The 23,253-nt window shown below is 34.3% G+C and overlaps 1 protein-coding gene across 8 annotated transcripts in view; it reads right to left on the bottom strand.

The window, feature by feature from the left end:
* Positions 1–23,253, bottom strand: part of USP15 (ubiquitin specific peptidase 15) — a 197,136-nt gene that overhangs the window by 87,245 nt on the left and 86,638 nt on the right. For 6 of the 8 annotated variants that reach the window (XR_002325249.2, XM_078146099.1, XM_020990165.1 and 3 more), the window contains one exon: positions 21,064–21,208. Coding sequence is in view for 7 of the 8 variants with exons in the window: in XM_078146099.1 (XP_078002225.1) it covers positions 21,064–21,208 (145 nt within the window). In the remaining variant the exon portion in view is untranslated. Of the gene's footprint in view, positions 1–20,348; positions 20,436–21,063; positions 21,209–21,471; positions 21,628–23,253 lie in introns of those variants that run through there. The other 2 variants (XM_078146101.1, XM_020990170.2) reach the window with 2 other exon arrangements.

Raw genomic sequence — 23,253 nt, 5'->3', positions numbered from 1 at the left:
ATGTGACAGAACACTTACTGTGCTATGAGGAATGGTGAAGGAGATGGTTTCAGAGAAATCTGGAAAGATTTGTATGATCTGATGCAAAGTAAAATGAAGTGAATCAAATGAATAATTTATACAATGACAACTATGTAAAGACAGTAAAGACAACTTTGAAAGAAAAAGTGAACTCTGATCAGTTAAATGACCAATCACACTTCAAGACTAATGATGAAACATACTACTTTACTCCTGAGAGGCGGACTCAAGAGTCCAGAAGGAGATATATCTATGTGTATTGGTATCTATATTTATATAGACATGTTCAATATGGGAATTTGTATTCCTTGACTAGATATGTTTTTCTTTCATTCTCAAATGGGTGGGTATTGAGGGTGGGGTGAGGAGGTGGTGTTTGGGGGGAGGGAAAAAAGGCATAATCCAATAGCTCATTTGTTCTGATATGTAATATATATACTGTAACTATACATTATATACCTATACACACATACATATCAAAACAAACTCCTAATTCAGTAGCTTATGTGTCTTAATATGTACAGTACACATGAGCTACTGGATTAGGAGTTGGGAGTTTTGGCTTTGAGTTCTGACCTGGGTTCAAATACTGTCTATGTGACTCCAAGTAAGCTTCTTAATCTTTCAATTAGTGGCACAACTCTCCAAAAGTACAAATTGTAGAGCAGTTACTAATCAGCATGGATAGAAGGAGGTTCCTCCTGAGGTTTTCCTATACCAATGAAATTACAGGTCTGGTTTAAAAAAAAAAATCCATGATTCTTATTTGTAATCCATGCAGTACATCTGCCAATTGCCTTTAAAAAAAAAATGTGGTATCTGGTGTTTGGTTTCCTGTATTAGAGAAATTTCTTCTCTTACAGCTAAGAGAGCTTTGAGGATACATTTAAGACTTGCTTTATTGACATATTTATTTATTGACATATTTCTTCTGTTTTCCTTTTAACAAAGTGGAGAATGATGTTGAAATAAGTAGCAGAGTTAAAAATCTTGGTTTTCTCATTTGTAAAATGGGGATAATAAATCTTGCCCTATATACATGGATTATTTTGAAGTTCAAATGAGAGAGTACACATATTAAAAGCTTTTGAAACCTTCAAGTATTACATAAATGTTAAACTATTATAAACAACATGAAAAGAAAGTATTTTGGTCCTAGCATGTTAAAAACTATAATTGCATTGTCTCAAAAATTATTACTAATGAATTGATTAGAATCCTAGATATGTACACTAGTAGTGCCTATCTCTCTCTGTAAATTTCCTCAAGGTCACAAGTAAGAAACCAGTAATAATATGCATTTGGAATCAGTATGATTTGTACTTAAAGCTCTCAAATTGTTTGCTTGCTTTTCCACTCACTTAAGTACATCATTGCACAGCCACAGATATAACTCGCCATTTAGCAGTCAAAGTCATGTTCAGTATAGTGATCATTCTAGGCCAGTGATGTAACCAGTAAGTCCACAGTGATATTGAATCTTTGATGGATCTGTGATTTCATTTGTGGGTATTCCTTCCATTGGTACAGAACACGACATCTATTTCAGCGTAATTCTCAGCTATGTCTTTCCATAAATCTACCTCAAGAGGTAAAGGCATTCCTTTAGGTTTTTAAATATCGTTGTGAATAGCAATGCACATTTGGGCTATTTATCTGTTATCTCTTGTTCTTGACACATTAAAATCAATTATATTTGTCAAGTATTTATTAAGGGTCCACTATGTGTTAAGCAATGAGGATAAAAAATAAAAAAATGATATATTCCCTGCCCTCAAGGGGCTTACAACCCATTACATAAATAATTTGTTGGGACTGGAGGGGAAGCACAACTGACAACCATAGGGACCACAAAAGGCCAACTGTGGAAGATGTCACTTGAACTAAATCCTGAAGGAAAATTTGGGATTTCAATAGATGGAGGTGAGAAGGGAAAGCATTGGCAAAGGCAGAGAAATGAGAAATAGAAAAGCAACTGGTCATTTTAGCTGGAAGGCAGAATTTATAAGAGGGAATATTGGGAAATATATATGGAAAGATAGACTAGAGACAAGGCTGTGAAATGCTTTAAATGAAAAATAGTCATTTTTAATATTTTATACTAGAGTTGATATGGACTGATGACTTTTTTTTTTTGAGCAGGGAAGTGACATGTTCAAAACCTGTGCAATAGAAATATCAATTTGGTAGCTGAGTGAAGGATAAATTGGAGACAGGGGAGGCACTTGAGGCAGAAGACCTATTAGGAGACTAATACAATGTTTTAGGTGTCAAATTAGGAACTGGGGCCACCAAACATGCATATTGACTTAGAAAACCACATTTTAAGATTTTCTGTGTTCTACTGCATTTTTATTTCTTTTGGTTAAATACTTCCCGATTACAGTTTAACCTGGTTTGGCTGAACTTGGGAGTGCTGGAGGGGATGGGGCAGGAAGAACAGCAGTAGGCACTAACACTTTTGTTCTAGGTGAAAAAGAAGGAAGGCATGACCTGTATTGGTGGGTGTGTGACTGGTGAGACGGTGATGGATAGGTGAGATGTTGTGAAGGTATAAGTAATAGGACTTGAAGGAGTGAAGAGATGAGTGTTTTCCCAAGTATGCATGCCCAGTACCTGAAAGGATAATAGTACATTGAGAAAAATAGGGAATTTAGAAAGAATGGGTATTGGGGGAAGATAATGAGTTCTCTTTTTAGACATGTTAAGTTTGAGATGCTTATGGGACATCAAAATGAAGATGTTTAGTAGGAAGCTGGTAATATGGGAATGGACAAGAGTTGAAGGCTGGACACAGTGGAATGGATATAGTAGGGGGGAAGGGTAGAAAGGAGAATTCTCTCCATATTATCACGGAAAGTAATAGAGAGATTTATAGTCCGCTAGGTGGTGCAGTGGATAGAGCACTGGGCTTGGTCAGGAAGAACTGAGTTCAAATCTGACTTCAGACATTTACTAGCTGTGTGACCCTGGCCAAGGCACTTAACTCTGTTTGCCTCAGATTCCTCATCTATAAGATGAGCTGGAGAGGGAAATAGCAAATCACACTTTTGCCAAGAAAATCCCAAATTAGGTCACAAAAGACTTGGACATGACTGAAACAACTGAACAACAACAGAGGTAAGGAAAGAATATACTTTTAAAAAAAGTTAGCACCTTGTTATCCCTTTACAAAAAGAAAAAATTTCCCTCTGGAAACTTTATCCTTGATGATTTAGAAGGACAGCTGACCACTGGCTGGCAAAAGATTGGCCATAATTCTTCATGACACTTATGAAGCTAAGCCTGCAAGCCCTGGGTCTGTTCAGAGGAGCCTGAGGTGCTTGAGGCACCAGACAAGTCTGCTGGATGTGTTCCTGTACCTCTATCAAAAGGCAGTAGGGGAGATGGGGGATGGGGAATGATTTGCTCATACTAGGCAGATTTGCTGTAGTAGGAAGGAACTTCGTGAACTGAGCAGTTTGAGGTAGGCAGCAGAGATACTTTCCAGAAAGGCAGACACAAAACAACAGCATTCAAGACAAGAAGCCGCTTCAAGAAGCAAGAACTCTAGCAGCAAAGAGATCCAACTTATGGACTGAAGGGAAAACTAGCCTCTTATAGTCAAGGACTGAGCTGCTGTGGAGAGGAGCAGACTCTGGGAGAGCAGCTGACATGCAGTGCTCAGATAGGAATAGTGAGAGAATTCTGTGGGGAAAAAAAGTCGTCAGGGCACTAGAGCACTTAGGAGTGAGCTGCCTTGACCACATATATTCCTACATATATTTCTCAGCACTAGTGTATTCTAATTTTATGTCCATCCTTTCCACATATGCTGCATTTGCGAAAGAGTGAACTCTAGGTTTATAGGGTGAATGCTTTATAGTTTCTGTTACTATTCTCTCTCATCTTAGCAAATGCCTTTGCTTTGAATGAGATGTGTTTACTGGCTGAATAAGTATATTTGGAGGGGCTTGTGCTCTACAAATCTACAATTTTATGAATAGGACCTACAAAATACCTTGAAACCTGTGAGTAAGGGGCAGCTAGGTGGCACAGTGGATAGAGCACTGGCCTTGAAGTCAGGAGGACCTGAGTTCAAATCAGGCCTTGGACTAAACACTTAACACTTACTAGCTGTGTGACCCTAGGCAAGTCACTTGACCCCAACCACCTTAAAAGAAAAAGAGAAAAAAAGAAAGAAACCTGTGAGTAGTCACCCCTTAGGGATCTAACCTATAAAACTCTTGAGTGCTGAGTTGGGGAGGTAGGTCCAGGAGGTATATTACATATAGATTTGGGAGCCATCTGTATTGGAAAGATAATGGAAACCATGTGAACTGGTGATATCAGCCAGAGAAATATATAAACAGATACATAAACTATAAACAGAGAAAAGAAGGCAAGAGACTACACTCATAAAAAGGGGGGACAGCCATGGATGATGACCTAGCAAGTGTCTGACAGGTGAAATCTAGAGTACAATGTTGAAAAAACCCAAGAAGGAGAGAGTATTTAGGAAGAAAAGGCAGTCAAGACATACTGCAGAGGTCAAAAAAGAAGAGGATTGTGAAAAAAAAAAAGACCATTAGATGTAGCACTTTATAGGTAATCCATCAATGAAAAAACATTTATTAAACCCCTACTATGTTACAGGTGCTCTGATTAGTTCTGGGGACACAAATACAATTAGTGAGGTACCCCTTGACCTCAAGGAGTTTACATCTAATGTAAACTTAGAAAGAGCAGTTTTGGTGGTATGCTAGAGTTATATTCCAAATTAAAAGGGGTTCAAAAGAAAGTAGAGTGTGAGGAAGTAGAGGCAATGAATGTAGACACCTTTTTCTAAGAGTATGGCAGAGAAAAGGAGAAGTAATTTAGGGCAATCCCTTGAAGGGATGACAACACACCTTGCTTTCCAATCATACAATTTTTAAGTTTTTCAAATGCCACTTTTCACACTCAAATCATCATTGGTAACATGCTGTAGCTTATATAAATACACCATATATCTCTCCATGACCCAATGAACCATCGGCAGAATTTTGATTTTCTTTGTAATTAAATCTATGATCTTATGAAGAGCCATAGAATAGCTGAAATAGGTATGGGCTTATGTGTTAATAAACATGGACTCACTGAAAATACTATGCAATTTTCCCAATTCTTCCTGGCCTTCTCTTCTTGTAGGTCACTCTCGCTCCAGTTTACTGTCCATCTGTAGTGCCCTTCCAAGATACAGGTACTGACAGATCCTTACAGACTGGGTCCCAATCGATTGCAAATCCACAATCTGTGCAATATGCAGAATTCTTTTCCCAGTTTAAAAAAATATTTTATTGATGCTTTTTTCCCCACATCACTTTCATTTCTCAATTGCCTTATACCCCAAAGAACCTCCCTTGTAACAAATCAGAACAGTCAAACAAAACAAATACATTGACTATTTACGAAAATGCATGCCTAATTCTGTACCTGTAATGCAACATACCTCTTTGGCCAGAGGCAGAAATATATGCTTCATCATTAATTACTGGAAATGATGAATCATCACTGCATTATGAAAATATGGGTTTTAATAAAAATAATTACTTTAGAATATTTTAAGAATATTTTGTTATTTTAAGAATAACTGGTATTTTTTTCCTACATAGGAATACTTTTATCTGAATATCATGCACAATACTGAAAAATATTGTTGAATAGCATGTATCTCTTTGATGTATGCCATATTTAATTCGGAAAATTGAAGGATCATAAAATTTAGTTATTCCTATTGCTGCATCTCTCCAGGAATCTTGTACAATCTTAAGGAATGCATATATGACACCTCATTTATGACAACCTTTAAGGCTGCAATTTGCTCTACTGAATATTTTATGATTAATAACATAAACTCAAGGGTCAAGAAAAACCTAGAAGAGTAAATACATTTGGAGAATTGGAAGGGACTAAATGTTGATGATTTGCTTACTTTCCATTACACTGCAGTAGGAAAAAAGAAAAATATCTGATCAGAACCCTATTTCTTCAAGGGTCAAGGATGAACAGGGTTTGTTCTAGTTGGAGGATCTTAAGAGAGAAAAGGAATACATTAGGGAAGATGTGAGAAGGGGAAAGGACTAACTATTTCTCTTCACAAGAAGAATACACAAATTTGAAGGATAGGTTAGCTGTAGAAGACAAATGAAGAGCCTTACTTTTTTTTTTCTGAACTGGACAATGTAAGGCTGAATAAGTGAATAAACTCACACACAGAGTGTGATATTAAAATATATTAAAGTAACAGATGGGGAAAGAGAAAGAGGAGAGTTTAAATGGGAGGACAGAGCTGAGGTGGGAACTGAAACAAGCAAAACAAACTTCAGTTTGTAAGGGTAAATTATAAAGAGGTAATTAAAAAAAAAAAGTAAATTATAAGAACCAGTGATTGAGGTTTCAAGGTGAAGAGAAGAATAGCATTAGGGAATAGATCGCTTAAAACACAGGTTACTAGTGTTGCTCACGTTCACTATCTTTCACTATTTTTTTTCTTTGTAAAGAGAGGCATGGGAAAAGATGTAAAAAAGTAAACAAGGTTATGATAGAGCAAAATACACAATTAACAATCATAACCATGACTATAAAGAGCATCCACAAAATGAAGAAAATAGCAGAATGGATAAAATAAAATACAATATATTACTTACAATAACAGGTACTGACAATAGCTAGAATCTATACAGCACTTTAAGATTTACGAAGCGTTTAACATGTAATCTTGTTCCTCAAAACAACCCTGCGAAGTCAGTGATGCTGTTATCCTCATTTTTTAAATGGGGAAAATGAGGTTGAGAGATGCATAAGGGACTTATCCAGGGCCAAACAGTGACTATGTGAATAAGGGAGGGTTTGAACTCAGGTGTTTTTGAATCCAAGTCCAACACCAGATATTGTACCACTTCCTTGCTTTATAAGAAAGTCACTTGAATAAAGATTCACATAAAAGTAAAATTAAAAGTTGGAGGCAGCAATTATGATTTCATATAAGGCAACAGTAAAAACAGACATGGTTAAAAGAGACAAGCAAGCAAACTACATTATGCTTTACCAGAGACAATGAAAAACTACTATCGTGTGTGTGTGTGTGTGTGTGTGATGCATACACATGCACATGTACATACACAGAATGGCATAAGTACTTAATCAAACTACAGGGAAAAACAAACAGTAAAACTTTAACAGCTGGGGCTCTCAGTGTGTCCCTTTCATACCCAGACAAATCTAACACAAAGATAAACAAGGAGTCAAGAACCTGAATAGAAGTTTAGAAAAGTTAGATACCATAAATGAGAACAGAAAAGAATATACTTACTACTTCTTTGTGCATGGCAATCATATAAATCATTTATCATGTGACAAAAATTTGTAAACAAATACAGAAAAATTGAAATATAAAATACACTATTTACGGACAATGCGAAAATTAACAAAGAGGAAAAAAAATTAACAGAGAGGATGTGAAGAAAGGATCAAAACTTAAATGGAGGGTAAGCAAATTAATCTTAAAGAATTAGTGGGTGAAAGACCAAATCATATAAACAATAGATAATTTCATCAAAGAAAACGGTAACAAGGCAACTATATGAAAATTTCTGGCAACTTGGGGGAAAATGTATTTCTCTAAACATCTTTTTTTCAATGAAAGGGAGAAATCTATCACAAACTGGGCTTACAATAAAAACAATAACAACAAAAACAACAAATCAAAATACTGACTAAACACCAAAGTAGAAATTCTTATAATCAAAATATAAGACTTCTATTATTAAAAGCAAAAAAACACATTAAATTGATAAAACAAAATTCTCAACAAATTAAGATGAAATAAAGGAACTGGATAGAATTTTATCTATTATATTTCAACAAAACCAATAAAAGAAATGGATGAGTATTTACAAAAATATAATATGCCCAGATTAATAGAACAAGAAATAGATCACTTAAATAACTTAATATCAGAAAAATAAATTGAATAAAACTACAAATGAACTTCCCAAAGAAAAAAACCCCAGGGCTAGATGGGGTTTTTATATCAAACATTCAAAGTACAACGAATTCCAATATAACAAACTGTTCTGACTGTGGTAAACAGCATCTATCCCAAACCCAGAACTAGTATTATCAATAATAGAGAAAGCCTAGAGATCTTGCCAAGAAGAGAGTAAAGCTAGGATGGCCATTATCATCACTCTTATTGAATACAACTCTAGAAATGCTAGTTATAGTAATAGGACATGAAAATTAAGGGAATAAATTAAGCAAAGAGCAAACAACACTATCATTTGTTGCAGATGACATGGTTTACTTAAAGAACCAGAGAAACTGAGTAAAAAAAAAACTAACTGGAACATTTAATTTTTTCAGGGAAATAGTAGGATATAAAATAAAACCACAAAAGTCATCAGCTTTATTGTATATTACAAAGAAACCCAGGAGGAATACAGAATGAAATGTCATTAAAAATAACTAGAGCATGAATAAATTATGTATAAATTATTTGTGAATCCATCTACCAGTTATGTGAACAAAACTACAAAACACTATTTGCAGAAACAAAGATAAGCTTAAATAATTGGAGAATGATTAATTGCTCATGGTTGGGGCATGTCAAAATAATAAAAATGGCAATGTTACCTAAAATAATTTACATACACAATACAACATCAAATTATCAAAGGGTTACTTTAAAAAGCTAGAAAAAAATTCATCTGGACAAACATAAGGTTAAGAATCTCAAGAAGAATGTAAAAGGGTCCTAGCAATACACAAGATCTCAAATTATATTACAAAGTAATTGTCAAAACTATTTGGTACTAGTTAAAAATGATTAAAGTTGTTTAGTGAGATCAGGAATATAAGAGCTTCAGAAACAAAAGAACACAGTAGCATAGAGCTTGATAAAACTTAAAAAATCAATTAGGGAAAACTAGAAAGTATTCTGGAAGAAATTAAGTTTAGATGAACATATTTCATGCCATATGCCAAAATAATCTCCAAACAAATAAAAAACCTAGATATAATAGTTCATGTCATAAACAAATTGGTAGATAATGAAATACTTTTTACAACTGCCATAGAAGAGCTGTCCACTAAACAAGGTATAGACAAGATCATAATACAGCAATTGATTGCATAAAGTTGAAAAGCTTTTGCATATAAAAAAATGAATGTTGTTAGAATTAAAAGTGAAACATTTACCTAGGGCGGAAATGTGCAGAAAACTTTTCTGAAAAGGGATGATAACCAAAGGGAACTGATAGAAATATAGAGGAGTAAGTGCCATTTTCCAAAAGAAAAATGTCCAAATGATAAGAAAAGAAAAGACAGTTCTCAAAGATGAAAGGTAATACTGAGAATTATATGGAAAAAATGCAACAAATTACTAATAAAAGGAAAAATGCAAATTAAAGCAACTCTGAGGTTCCATCCCACACCTATCCAATTAATAAAAATGACAAAAAAAGAAAATGGCAATTGTTAGAGAGGATGTGGGGAGAACAGGAACATTTAATGTACTATGGAACTAATGTACTGTGAAACTATTAATTGGTCTAGCTATTCATGAAAGCAATTTGGAAGTACACTCCCAAAGTGACTAAAGTGTTCATAACCCTTTGACATGGTACTACACTACTAGCTGTGTGCCTCAAAGAGATTAAAAAAGACAAAGGAACCACACGTATAAACATATACATAACATCATTTCTTTTAGCAAAGACCTGGAAACTAAGAGGAGCATGCCTCATCAAGTAGGTAACGCTGAATAAATTATGGCATATGAATGCAACAGAACATTACTATACCATAAGAAATGATAAAAGAGACAGATTCAGAGAACTCTGGAAAGACTTGCATGAAATGATGCAGAGAAGAATGAGCAAATCTAAACAAACAACTTTGAGGCACCTAAGCACTCTGATCGATGCAATGATGAACCACATCTAAAGAAGTAAGCTCTTCACCTTGACATCAGTGATGGACTAGAGGTACAGAATGACAGACTTGGTCAACACGTAGATTTCTTTTGCCTGGCTTTCTTATTTCTTGTAGGGGGTAGGGAGAAGAATTTGGGGGAAAGATATGTTAGTAATAGCGATTCCAAAAAGAGAAAAGAAATGAATCTCAATGAGGACAACTTTGAAACTGTTGGTTTGTTATAGATTTCAAAAAACCACCAAGCTGCATGTAATAGAGATGTAGGGTTTCGTATACAATTATCTTTGTATATTTGTTTTATATAAGGAAATGTTTATATTAACTGATATTCATCAAATTCACAATTTTAAAAAAAAGAATGCTGAAGAATAAAATCTTCCTTCATCTTTATTTGTTGTCTTCATCCTACCTTTGTCATTTAAATATTCTTAGAATGATTAAGCTCAACTGGTTCTCATATCAAGCTATCCCGAGGTCCAATTTCTCCTCCACTCTTGTTTTATGAGGTGATAGCATCTTTAATTGTCTCTCATTCTCTTATGCAATGTTTTTGAGAATGAGCTTGTAGTCTGAGTCCATATTGCTCTTGGTATGTCTTTCTGCTTGGCAAAGGGATTAAGTTTTTTTGCTGGCTGAGGTAATTTTCAGGCTCTTTGTTCAATGAATTATTTTATATCAGTTAAATTTCTCTAAGATATGGTAATAATGAGAGCCAACATCTTTTATTTTTTACAGTTCTCATTTGTTCAGAGACAAAAGCTTGTTTAAATAGGTGGGGTAGGAGGTACTATAATTACACACAGTGTCTTCTTTCTGTGTTCATGCTTTTTTTCAATTTGGCACAGATTTTGACTTGTACACTTCAGTCCACAAAGATGCTTATTCTAAACGATTTCCACATCAAGACCCAAAGATTTCTTATATATTAAGAAATAGTGAGGCAGAGAGGTATAGAGGCTAATAGGACAGCAATGGAGTCAGGGAGGCCTAGGGCTTCAGGTCCTGACTCTAATAAAAGACTAGCTAGGAAGTCACCTAATTTCTCCATGTCCTAAACAGCTAGGAGTATAAATTACAGAGTGGTTACCAATCTGTACTGACTGACAGGTAATTCCATTTTTTGGTGACATTTTGGGCAATACAATGTCCAGTGCTTTCTACCTCCAAAAGAAAATGTCAATGACTGAAGGAAAGAGGTTTACATACAGTCTGAGTTTAATTTCTTGATTCATGCATATTTTCCAACATGGTGTTTTGGCCAGAATCCCCTGAATTCATACTGAAGTCACTGAGCATGAAGTTGTATGTCTGACTTAGTTTAGAGGAGCCTGCTTGTTTTTCATAGTAATTTTCTATTTCCTTACCCTCTGCAGTAAATGTCAGTGCCCAGTCTGCAACTACGGTCTTTGTGTTTTTGGCTTATATGCATTATGAGAAAAACTGACTAAATGTCCCATAAAATTGTACTTCTCACTGCCTTTTGATGAACAAAGAAATAAATTCTGTTACTTTCCTTATGACTCTCAGAATAACCCATGGACTATCCTTCCATTTTTCTGCTATTTCTTTATGTGTTCCAGTTTCATTTATTGAGCAAATATTAATATTGATAGAGTTCTATTCTTCTAGAGGTAAGTCCACTTTGTGGTTATTCAACAAAGTCTTATAGAGTACCAACAATTAAATTAATGTTTGTGGGTGACTTAAAAATTGATTTGAAATCCCTTCCATCTAATTTTCTGTCATTTTGCCACTATCATACCAAAGATGACTCTCCCTTTCCCAGTGGTGGTAGACTGCTCCCCCTGGAAGGACACTGCAATGCATGTTAAGTATAACTGAGCCGTTCCATACACTCTATCTGAACTATATGTGGAGTGCAAGCTCCTTAAGAGCAGAGACTTTCATCTTTTCCAATTTGTATCACCAGGGTTTAGCCAGTTCTTGGCACAGAAATACTTCATACATACATAAGGACTGAAGGTCACCGTTTATGTTTAATTCTATCATGCATCATCACAGCCAAAGAACACAACATCTACTACATGAGCTTCTCTGTATTTAGGTATGCAGTCCTCACTCAGGAGACACAAACTAACACTGGGACTGTACTGATATCTCTTCCTGCTTGGCAGAAATTGTATTCTACTGACATAATCTTCAGGAACCCAAGGTTACAGCAATACAATGAGGCATCAGAGTATAGTCTGGTACCTACTAAAACACTTTAAGACAGTATACTTAAAAATAGCATACTTACAACTCTAGAAGGAAAGAATAATTTATTTATTTATTGTGAAAGAAATATGAACTAGAAATGAAATTACCACAAAGAACATATAATGGCTTATCCTAACTCAATTCATTTACATAATTTGAGCAATGTCATTTTTTGAGTCCTACATAGAGGTAGAAGCAAGATAAGCTTACTCAAGGGCAGCTAAGCGGCACAGTGGATAGAGCACTGGCCCTGGAGTCGGGAGGTCCTGGGTTCAAATCTGGCCTCAGACACATAACACTCACTAGCTGTGTGACCTTGGGTAAGTCACTGAACCTCAACTGCCTCACCAAAAAAAAAAAAAGAAAGAAAAAAAAAGATAAGGTTACTCAAGGAAGTTCTACAACATGGCCATATTCATCACACATCAAATATGACTAGGCTGTACATGTGAGGAGGCTGTCTAGGGCATCAAATCAAACTGAGATAAGGAAGGTGTATGTGTGTTACTCTATAAAGAACCAGGCACAAAACACTTCACACATACTCCTTTTCCTACACTTAGTAAACACAACAAGGCTAAAAATTGATACATTGAAACAAAACTCTGAGGTTGCATACATGCAGAAGTCAGGAGTCTAAATAAATACTTTTGCTTTTATAAAAATAGACAAATACTCTAGGCCCTAGAAACTTTAAAAATAGCTAACCAAAGAATACACCTGACATTTATTCAAAGTGCTGAAGAATGATGACGATAATCTATTTAGTCACACTTCAAGAGATCATTTTCAGAGATGATTCCAAATAGCAAATTGTGTTAGTTCTGAGGATTTTGGTTTTCTCATTTTCATTTCCAGTTCTAATGTAAATGATAAATGTGCTTCGAAGGTGTATATATACCAAGCAAAACGTAATTACTGTTACTAGGTTATTTGAGACCATACTCTACAAATAAGGCTTATAATTATTGATCCTCCTTTATTCCTTTGCTATGATGATGCCCTTTTGAAGTTTGAAAGAATCTGGTTCTATTTAATTTGCCTTACAATATTTTTGCTGATATTTATGTTTAGTAGCCACTCACAGCAGAGGTGTCATTGTCTGTCATTTAATTTCAACTATCACTACATAGGAAAATCATTCACACCTCCTTAAATTCTCCCAACAAGAAAATCTTAAAATTCTCTGCTGCTGGTAAAAAGGCCATCTAAATTAATTTTTTCTTAAGAATCAATATTTGGGGGAGGTATAATAGGAGATAAGGACTTTGCTATATTTTGTCAACATAGTTTAAGTTCCTATTTATAGCAAAAAACAGGCACATCACTATTAAGCTATCTACATAATTCTTCATATCACTTTGGATTAAAACTTCTTTGTTAAGATACTGAAAAATCTAAAACCTCCAAAATGAAACAATAAAAGAATAAAATATAGCTGATAAGACAAAAAAATTCTTCTAGTAGCTTGGGGAGAACAATATCAAGTAGATATACATTATAGAAAGATTTCCTTTCTTAAGGGGAAAAAACAAAACTAGACTAAAAATATTTCTTCATGGGATTTATTTGTTTCTTATTATACCTTAAAACAGAGTCCTTTAGTAATAAAAGACACGTCATTACTATTGAAGTTCAATCTCCCCCGCACTACAGTTAGTCTACTGCTTCTAAAAATATTCTTCTAAGAGTTATCTAGGAATAATGTGGTCTTACTGCCAGATCAAGTCATTCACTTTACACTTCTGTGAAAGAGAAATACCCAGAAGTCCAGTTATTAACACGAATATTTTAAATCTATTTTATTCAGTATTAACCCTAACAAAATAATTTAACTGTTGAAGCTTCCCTCAAAATACACACCTAAAATAAGAGTCATTTTTAAATGTACCTCAGCACTTAGGAGTTCTGAGGAAGTACAATTTATTTAGGTATGCTGAGAGTGGCAGGATTTGAGCTAAATTATTTTTTAGAATAAATTTCTTTGTAATAGGCCAGTGATTTTAGGTTGTTGAAATTGCATTTAAAAAAAATGCTACAGAGGAAGGAATGGAATGCCTAATGAAGTTTACCATAAACATTTTGCTTTTAACCCATACCTAAAAACATCTTAAAGAATTCTAAAGTTTTCAACAATTTGGTTTAAAACAAAACAAAACAAAACAAAACAAAACAGATTGGAATGTGCTGCCTCTTCTCTTGGAAAAGGATCCACTGACACCTTAGCCTTTCATAAAGAAACTTTTTTTCCTCCCATAGAGCAGTCACTGTGTGGGATACAGTGAAGTGATTTAACTCACCTAACTCAAAACTAAAATCACCCTCCACACCTGAAAACCAGGTCTCTCATTTTCTACAAATTAAATTCTTAAGTGTACCAAAAATCTTTTAAAATTATTGGTATCATATTCAGCTATCCATTCATTTCCCAGCACTGAACTGGAAAAGAAAATTGTAGGGACTATTCAAGGATGGAAAATTTCTGCAACTACTCTATGAATTCAACTACCTACTGATTTAGAGTAGGATTTTCTAAACTGAATGTGATTGCTAATGGCACTCCTGATAGTATATAATTTACTCTCAAACAAAACCTTATTTACCAATATGATTAAAAACCAATAATAGTAATGTCACATAATACTAAGATTTCTAGAAGATCATAATTATTCCAAAGCCTCGATTCTGACATCTTAGTTGTTTTAAGGTAGAGATGATGATATGCTAAGTTGACAAACCCACTAATAGGTGTTCCCACCCACAATACAGAAGATAGCAATAAAACTATATTTTTCATATGGAAAAAATACTGCTTGATTTAAGTGTCCAGTTATACTTTTAGGCCCACTGTAGTAATGAAATAATTTTTAAAAGAAAATAGAAAACATAAAAAGCTATATTATCTTCCATTATAGTTCCTGAGAAGTCATTTGCAAGGAAATTATCATGTCTGAAATAAAATTCCCCCCTAAAATACACTACACCAAATGTCTACTTGTTTTCTCTCAATCTCAGGCTTGTGTAAATTATGTACTGATATGAAGAGACGTGGAAATACTACTGCTATTAATCAGAATATGCAAGAATCTGCAAATAATACCTATTAATGCCTTTTAGGAGCTAAAGTTCAATGCAATTTGAAACACAAATGTTTTAAAATCAACACTAAAGTTTACAAATATTTTATTCAGTCCTAACTTTGAAACTAAGAGTCTTTAAAATGCTAAAGCTGCAAAAAGAAAAATAACTTCTTAACAATAAAATATTTAAAAGGAAATGTTTCTATTGAGTTTAGAGAAACACACATACAAAATACCATGAAATTGTTAAAAATTCATATTTACTCAAAATATTAACATGAGCAGATTTTATCCTGTAAAAGGCAGAGTGAAATTTTATTTTGGACCTCATTCTTGTCAATGAGAATGGAATTCTGGGGTGGACATAATAAGTAAAAACCTTGGGGAAAGTGACCATTCCATGTTAGAATTTGTGACCAAGAAGAAGAAAGCCTGGAATAGTTTGACACATGTACCTTTAGTTTGAAAGAGCAAATTTCAAAAGGTTCAGAGAAAGGACAGGTAGGATTACTATGAAATAAAATTCTCCAAGGGAAGTCAGTTTGTCCACGGACAGTTTAAGAATGAAATATTGAATACATGCAATTCCAAATAATGTGGATGGACAGAGAACTACTGTACTAAACAACATTTTAAAAATATTGAAGCAAGTGCTAGTAATGGATATAAAAATGGATTTAAAGAGTGGTATGGTCCTCTGAGTATAATGTCAAAAATGCAAAAACTGCGAATGAAGTGTAGCTAGCTGGTAAAGAACATTAACAGTTATCCCCCCATCCCAATCCCCCCCCCCAAAAAAAAAAGAAGCTTTACTGGGGAAAAGAAAACAGTCAGAATAGGACTACAGATTAGGGTAGATGAGATGATCCTTGTAACAATGACAGAGAGAAAGCTGAGCCATTCAATTTTTATTTTGTTTCAGCTTTCTCTACCAAGTAGAATAATCTTTAAATTGGAAAGAACAGAACAAAGATAGCTAGTAGAAGGCTGATAGTCAAGGAAAGTTGGTTGTTGTCCTTCATCCTCGAAGAGAACTAACAGGACATCTCTATGTTGGGGTCAAGGTACAGTGTGTCTCACTGTGGCTGATAAGACCAATATGAGCTAGGAAGGTTTTACCACAGGTCAGACACAAATAGTCCATACGAACATGTAAAGTGGCGATGTCTCTAAATTTGCATATCTCATGTTTCTTTTCAGATACTGCAATTCTGCTTTGCTCATAAAGTACAGCGCCTTCTTTGATGCATGCACACCATGCTGGGCAGTCCTGCTTCAGTATCTCTCATGTCTCAAAACTGATTCCCAAGTTCTTCAGACACACGTTGAGAGTGTCCTTGTTATCGCTTCTTCTGACCTCCCCGTGAGCACTTGCCTTATGTGAGTAGTCTTTTAGGCAAATGTGCATTTGGAAAGTAAGGGAAGTAAGGAGATAACTGGAGAGCACTTAGATGCCACTGATGAATTCAAATCACTTGGCCTAGATGAGCTACATTCTAAAACACTAAAAGAACTGGCAGATATGATTGCTGAGCCATTGTTAGAAGAGGATAGGTCCTGTAGGACTAAAGAAGAGCAAATGTCCTAATTTATAAAAAATAAAATAGATAAGAGCCGTCCAGACAGCCTGACTTTGATTCCTGCAAAATTCTAGACTCTGTTAGTAAAGAGACAGTAAACACACAAAAAAAGGAAGCATTAATTCTAAAGAATTCTAAAGAATCATCACCTAGCATGGCTTCATCAAGAATAGGTCACGCTAGACTAAACATTTCATTTTTTGGCTGATGAAGTTACTGAACTAGTAGATGAGGAGAATGACGTACATACAGTATACTCAGATTTTAGCTGAGGACTAGAGAAATACAAATTAGACAACTGCAGAATTAGTTAGACTGGCAACTGGTTGAATGGCCAGATCCAAAGAATAGTCTTTAATGATCTATGTTAACTTGAAAAGATGTTTTCAACAGAATGTTCCTGGGATCTGTGATTGGTCTTTTGCTGTTGAACATTTTTCCAATGACTTGGATAAAAGCACAGATGGCATACTTAACAATTTTCCAGATAACACTGAGCTGGGAAAATTGTTAATACACTAGAGAGTCAGAATTTAAAAGTATCTTCATACAACACTAGGCTGAATTGGAAAAAAAAATGAAATTTAATAGATTATAAGCACAGAGAATTATATATGGATTTGAAAAATCAATTTTACAACCACAAGGTAGGCAAATGTAGCTGGGCAGCAGTCTGAAAAAGAACTGGGTTTTTCTGTGGACTACAAACTCAGTGAAACAAGATCATGATACTGAAACCAAGAAAACTAATGTGATCATCAATTGCGTTAAGAAAGGCACGAAAGGATACAAAATGTGTCCAGAATTAAGGAGTTAACTGTCCCATAGTACTTTATTGTCCTGGTCAGACCACCTCTGGGGTATTGTGTTCAGTTTTAGTGCCACAGTTTAGGTAATAAGCTGGAAAGTGCCCACCTGAAGGCAACCAGGCTATGTAAGGATCAGTTGAAGGAAATGGAGATGTTAAGTGTAACGAACAGGAGACTTAAGAGGGGAACACCCTTGTCTTCAAGTACTTGAAGGTCTGTTGTGGAGAAGAGGGATGAGTCTGTTTGCTGCAGAAGATGGAAGAAAGAACAAGGAACAATGGGGCTGAATTTGCAAAGAAATCAACTTAGTTTTGATGTAAGGAAGCTAATCCGAACCAGGAGGACTTTGTACACAATAACAGCCACGTTATGCGATTACTAATATTGTTAAACTGAACCGTTCTCAGCATTACAAGGATCTAAGACATCTCCAGAGGCCTCGGGATGGAATACGCTGTCCACATCCAAAGAAAGAACTATGGAAGTCGAATCGCTATCACTTACTTTACCTTCTGTTGAGTTTTGTTTCATCTTTCTGATGGTTCCTCCTATTGGTTTTAATTTTCACTTACAACTTCACTAATGTGAAAATATGTTTAATAGGAATGTAAATGTAAAGCCTATATCAGATTGTGCACCGTCCTGGGGAGGATGGGGGAGAAAAATTTTCAACTCAAAAGCATATGGAAGTGATTGTTGATAAATCAAAATAAATTAATAAAATTTTAAAAAAAAAGGAAGCTAATCCAAAGGGTGGATCAGGCTGCCTTGAGAGAGACTATGTTTGTTTACCTAGGTGGAAGTCTCCAAGCAAAGGCTGAGTGACTATGTGCTGGAGGCTGGAGAAAAGGTGCTTTTTCAGGTATGGGTTGGACTAGTGGGTCAGGGTTCTTTTCCAACCCTGAAAATTTCAAGTTTCTATTTCAGAATTCTCAATATAAATAACAAGTGGAATCTTCCTTCTAATAATCATGTTTCATGTGTAATAGAATGGGATATATGGCAAATTACTAAAATACAAATTATTAAGAGATCTGGCTAGATCTTTCCTGTCCTGGGAAAAAATGAACACCTTCATGTTCCCTTTAACTAACAACCATAGAAAAGGAAGACTTTCACGTTAATATGAAGCTTCTCATCTTTTAAGTAGACAACATATTCACAATAAGGTTTTAAAAAAGCTAAATCTATTTCTAATCTGTGGACAAAAAGCTTATTGAGTTGGACCAGTAATATTTACAGACTGCCAACACCGTAGAAGTATTACACAATGTGAAGTTTACAAGAATCTGGTCCCAGTGACTGACAACTAGACTTAAGCGTCAGAAAAACCGGGCTCTGGTCCTACCTGTACTGCTGTGTGGCAAGTGTGTTCTTACTGAGACTCAAAGGCTTCATTTGTCAAATAGCAATAAAAGAAACCCTCGCCCTCACCCCTCGGTCTGCCCTAAGTACTCATAGGGTTGTAGTAAGGATTCAATAACATAGCATGGAAAATATATAAACACTGTAAATACGTAAGCTATTACTATCAAATTGAAATAAGCTTCATAAACTTACCAAAAAAATACTTCTTAGGCTATTCTGACATTCTAGGAACATTTTAAGACTTTATGGATTAAAAAAAAGGTATTCATATTCCTAGACTGATTTCACTGACAGAATATACAGTTTAACCATGAACAATAATTACAGTACTTTTCCAAACAGTTCAAATTTTAATGTTTATCTGAAAAATGACAGACCAGTTTCTGAAGTATTATGAAATGACAACAATAAAAAGGCATTACATATTAATCAGAAATTAAGTTTTCTGAAAAAACAGATTTATGATTTCTTCAATGGGGGGGAGGTGTCAAATGAAAATCACAGATTACTGGTGATTCAAGAATACTATGGTGCTAAAGAAGGTATTAGCAATCTATGGCAAGTGCCATCAAGATCTTAGGTAAAATTATATGGTATGCAATTTTTTTGCATGTTCTGTTATTGCCTAGCACTTCCTTATCCTTACCTCTACCTGTGCAGTATCCTTTAGCTATATATTATATAACACCTGCCACTGTAGCACTCCTCAACCAAACCTACTGTCCACTGAAAAGCCTTCCACCCCTAATCTAAACTCCTATATTCTCAATACCAGTTTTCTCAGCTGATTTTTGAGGGAAGGTAATCTGAAGAAATTACATCAGAGGATCAATGACAGATGCTTTAAAACTCCCAGAATTAAGTTGGAAGATGGGACTTCTTATGTTAGCTAGGCAATTATTAGCTTATAAATGTCATAACTCACATTCAAATCTTTTGAGTCTCTTTCTTTTGGGGTTAGATTAACATTACAAATTGAAATTAATTAACAGCTCAAACAAAGAAACTTAAAATGTGGATTCAGAATTCAGAAAGTCTTAAGGAACATACAATCCAAATCTCCAGAGAATAAGATAGCACTGTCAAAAGAAGAAAACTCTAAATCAGTAATCAGTTTTAAGTTTTTATAAGAATATTAAACTGTACAACAGCATGTAAGTAGTACCTTTTTTCATGGATTTTGTGAATGAGGAAAAATGAGACCTTAAAAATATATATATATATATAAAACTTATAAAAATAATTTTTAAAAAAAAATCACAGAATCTCTAAAGTTGGAAGAGACTTTAAAGGCCATCTAGTCCAACATCTTCTTCAGTGTCAGGACCCGAGGTGCTTTTTATAAGTTCAGATTGACAGGTAGTACAGCCCACAGCAAGTGAGGAAGGAATAAAGCATCACTAATGGAATAAGAAAAAAGGTTTCTCTTACAACACAAAATGCTTGAAATTTTAACTTAAACTTTTCAAGCAAGTGATTTTTAACATGGTAGTCAGGAAACTACTTGCATTTAAAAAATTGTTACTTGGCACTGTTTTAGTTTTACTGGCTTTGGTATCTGAAACAACATATTAGATTCTTTCCCTTTGACAATCCCTTCCTATGAACATCTCTTTCATATAATTTAATGTTTTTTATTTAGAATTAGAAAAATAGTCTTTAGGATTTCCAAATATGTCTTAAAAAAACAAAAACCCAAACCTGTATTTGATATAAAGAGATGCACAAATCTATTTTTGAGGGTCTGTTTTCATAAACCCAAATATGTTCTCCTTTTAAGTGAATATTTGAGTGAAACATTCTTTTTTTTTTTTGATGAGGCAGTTGAGGTTAAGTGACTTGCCCAGGGTCACACAGAAACATTCCTTAAGTTGCTACTGACAACCAATCACCTACTTGCTTAAATCAGGTGTGGCAAAGATGTTATGATATACATTCTAGAACACTGAACATAAATTTGAAAATTATTCCATGATTCAAAGCTGGTGATTTCCAAGAAATACATTCATTTCATTTCAAAACACCTACCTGAATAGCTGAATTCATGAAACACGTATTTCCCAAGTTACTTAGGCCACATAGGCCAGGCTGTTCATTGTTTCTTCCTGGCTCTGAATAATCATAGTTCTTATAAGCAGTGTATGATGGGAGACAATAGTTTGAATTTTTCACACTGGAAGAAAACAAAACACCTTTCATAATGCAGCCAATAAAGAACTCAAGGATCATATTGCTGTAATACACATATAGCACTTTATACTACTCATGACATAAATGGTGCAGTTAAGATTGTTTTTACAAAAGCACTTAACTTAGATATTTCTAAGTTCTGAACCCCAGCCAAAACAAACCCACCACACATCCCTTGATCAGTCATCAAAAACACTGCATCATGTACCACACCAACCAATACAGACTACTACTGTATTTTTCTACCGTTGATTAACTGGAGCAGCTTCACAGCAAACTTTATTCTTCATTGCTCCATCAAATTTAAAACATTCAGATTTTAAACACCAGCAGCAGCAATAGATCATCTCATTTACATATCTTTTGCAACTTGCTACTGTAAGAATGAGAACAGTAGAAATGGGAAGGAAGAGTTGTGCTTCAGTTACAGGTGAGAGCTGAGATTTCCAAGGCCACTGTGACATCACTGGCCTGATGCATTGAAAATTCTATTTATAGTTTCTCTGCTAGGACAGCATAATCCAGCATGAAATACAGAAAAAGCCTGGGGTAATCAGGAATGCACAAAATGCTTCTAATTAGGTATACCCCTGCTAGTAATATGTAGTTTTTCTTTTCTTCAAGCTTGTTAGATGTAAGTTATGTCATTAGATGACTGATTTTAGGCTAATATGCTTAAATGTATCCTTTTATTTTCAAACCTATTAATGTTTTAGAAAAAAATCCAATTAATTAAAACTTAAGTAAAAAAGGGGAAATAAAAAAAGGCAAGTAACTCAATAAGAAAATACTCCTATTTTTAACAAGTAAAATTTTATGTAAAAGAGTAAATTTAACCTTAAACTCTTTCTATTAGTAATTATAAAATATTGACAGTAGAAGCTTTGGAAACTATTCAAGGCATTCCTGCAATTGTTCAATTTTTTTTTCTACCTTACAACAAACCTGAGTAAGATTCACAAGGTCATTTGATAAAAGCAAGCATGGCAAGAAAAAAAAATGCAGTGTTATGAGTGAATACTGATGAATTTACAAATCTCACATTCTAAAAAAATTAGTTACAGTGGTCTACAAACTACGGTGTTTTAATTTTAAAAAAATCATGTCTGCAGTTGATAACCAAGATATCCAAATTATTTCCTATTTTCCTTTATTATTACAAGTTTTAAAAACTGAAGTTTATACTACTTCCTTTGATTATTAAAAGTTCTAAGAACAGAACTTTATTATACTACTGTAAGGCTTACTTATTGCTTGAACTTTCCTCTACCCTCCCCAGCACCCACTTAAGTTAACGCTAAAAAAAAATTAATCCTACATCAACCTAAGATTACACACCTAGTGAAAACTAGTCAAAATCTTGAAATCTGGTGGAAAAAAATGAACATAATACAAACGGAAACTATTCTTGTTATAACAACATAATGAAATTTCAGTAGTCACAAGCCACAATTTATGGGAAAATACACACAAAAGTACTAAGTTTTAAAAAATTAATCTTTACTATCTTATATAGCTCAAATTAATCTTTTCTTCTATTACAACACCCTAAGCCAGTCTCTTTCATAAAAGGCAATTTTATTTTGCACAATGCCAACAAACTCAATAGTAAACTGAATGAATTACATAAAAAAAGAGATTGTTTTAAGATATTGCTAGCTTTACACAATAGTAATAGAATGTTAAAATTAGTTTTTGAAAAGTTGATCCCTATTTTCCCAGTGGTACCTGAAATAATTTTAGGCATTTTATCTTTATTTCCAATGGTTTTCAACTGCAGAAATGCTATAGCTTTTTCTTCCCTGTCATATCAATATGTTCTTTTAAAAAAAACTATAAAACTTATCTGCATCAGATATTCTTACTTAAAAGAACTTATAATGAAAATTTGCAAAAACCAAAACTGCCTGTAACTTATATAATTTGAAATCATTAAAATTACTGATTCTAAAATTTAAATGCTTTTTGTAACATGCAAGCTAGCACAATTATGAGGGGTTTCCCAAATAGATAAAGAGGACCCTTATA

This window comes from Phascolarctos cinereus, unplaced genomic scaffold (genome assembly GCF_003287225.1).
Source record: "Phascolarctos cinereus isolate Bilbo 61053 unplaced genomic scaffold, phaCin_HiC Scaffold_1;HRSCAF=81, whole genome shotgun sequence".
Lineage (NCBI taxonomy): Eukaryota > Metazoa > Chordata > Mammalia > Diprotodontia > Phascolarctidae > Phascolarctos > Phascolarctos cinereus.
This window is presented reverse-complemented; position numbering and strand designations above follow the sequence as displayed.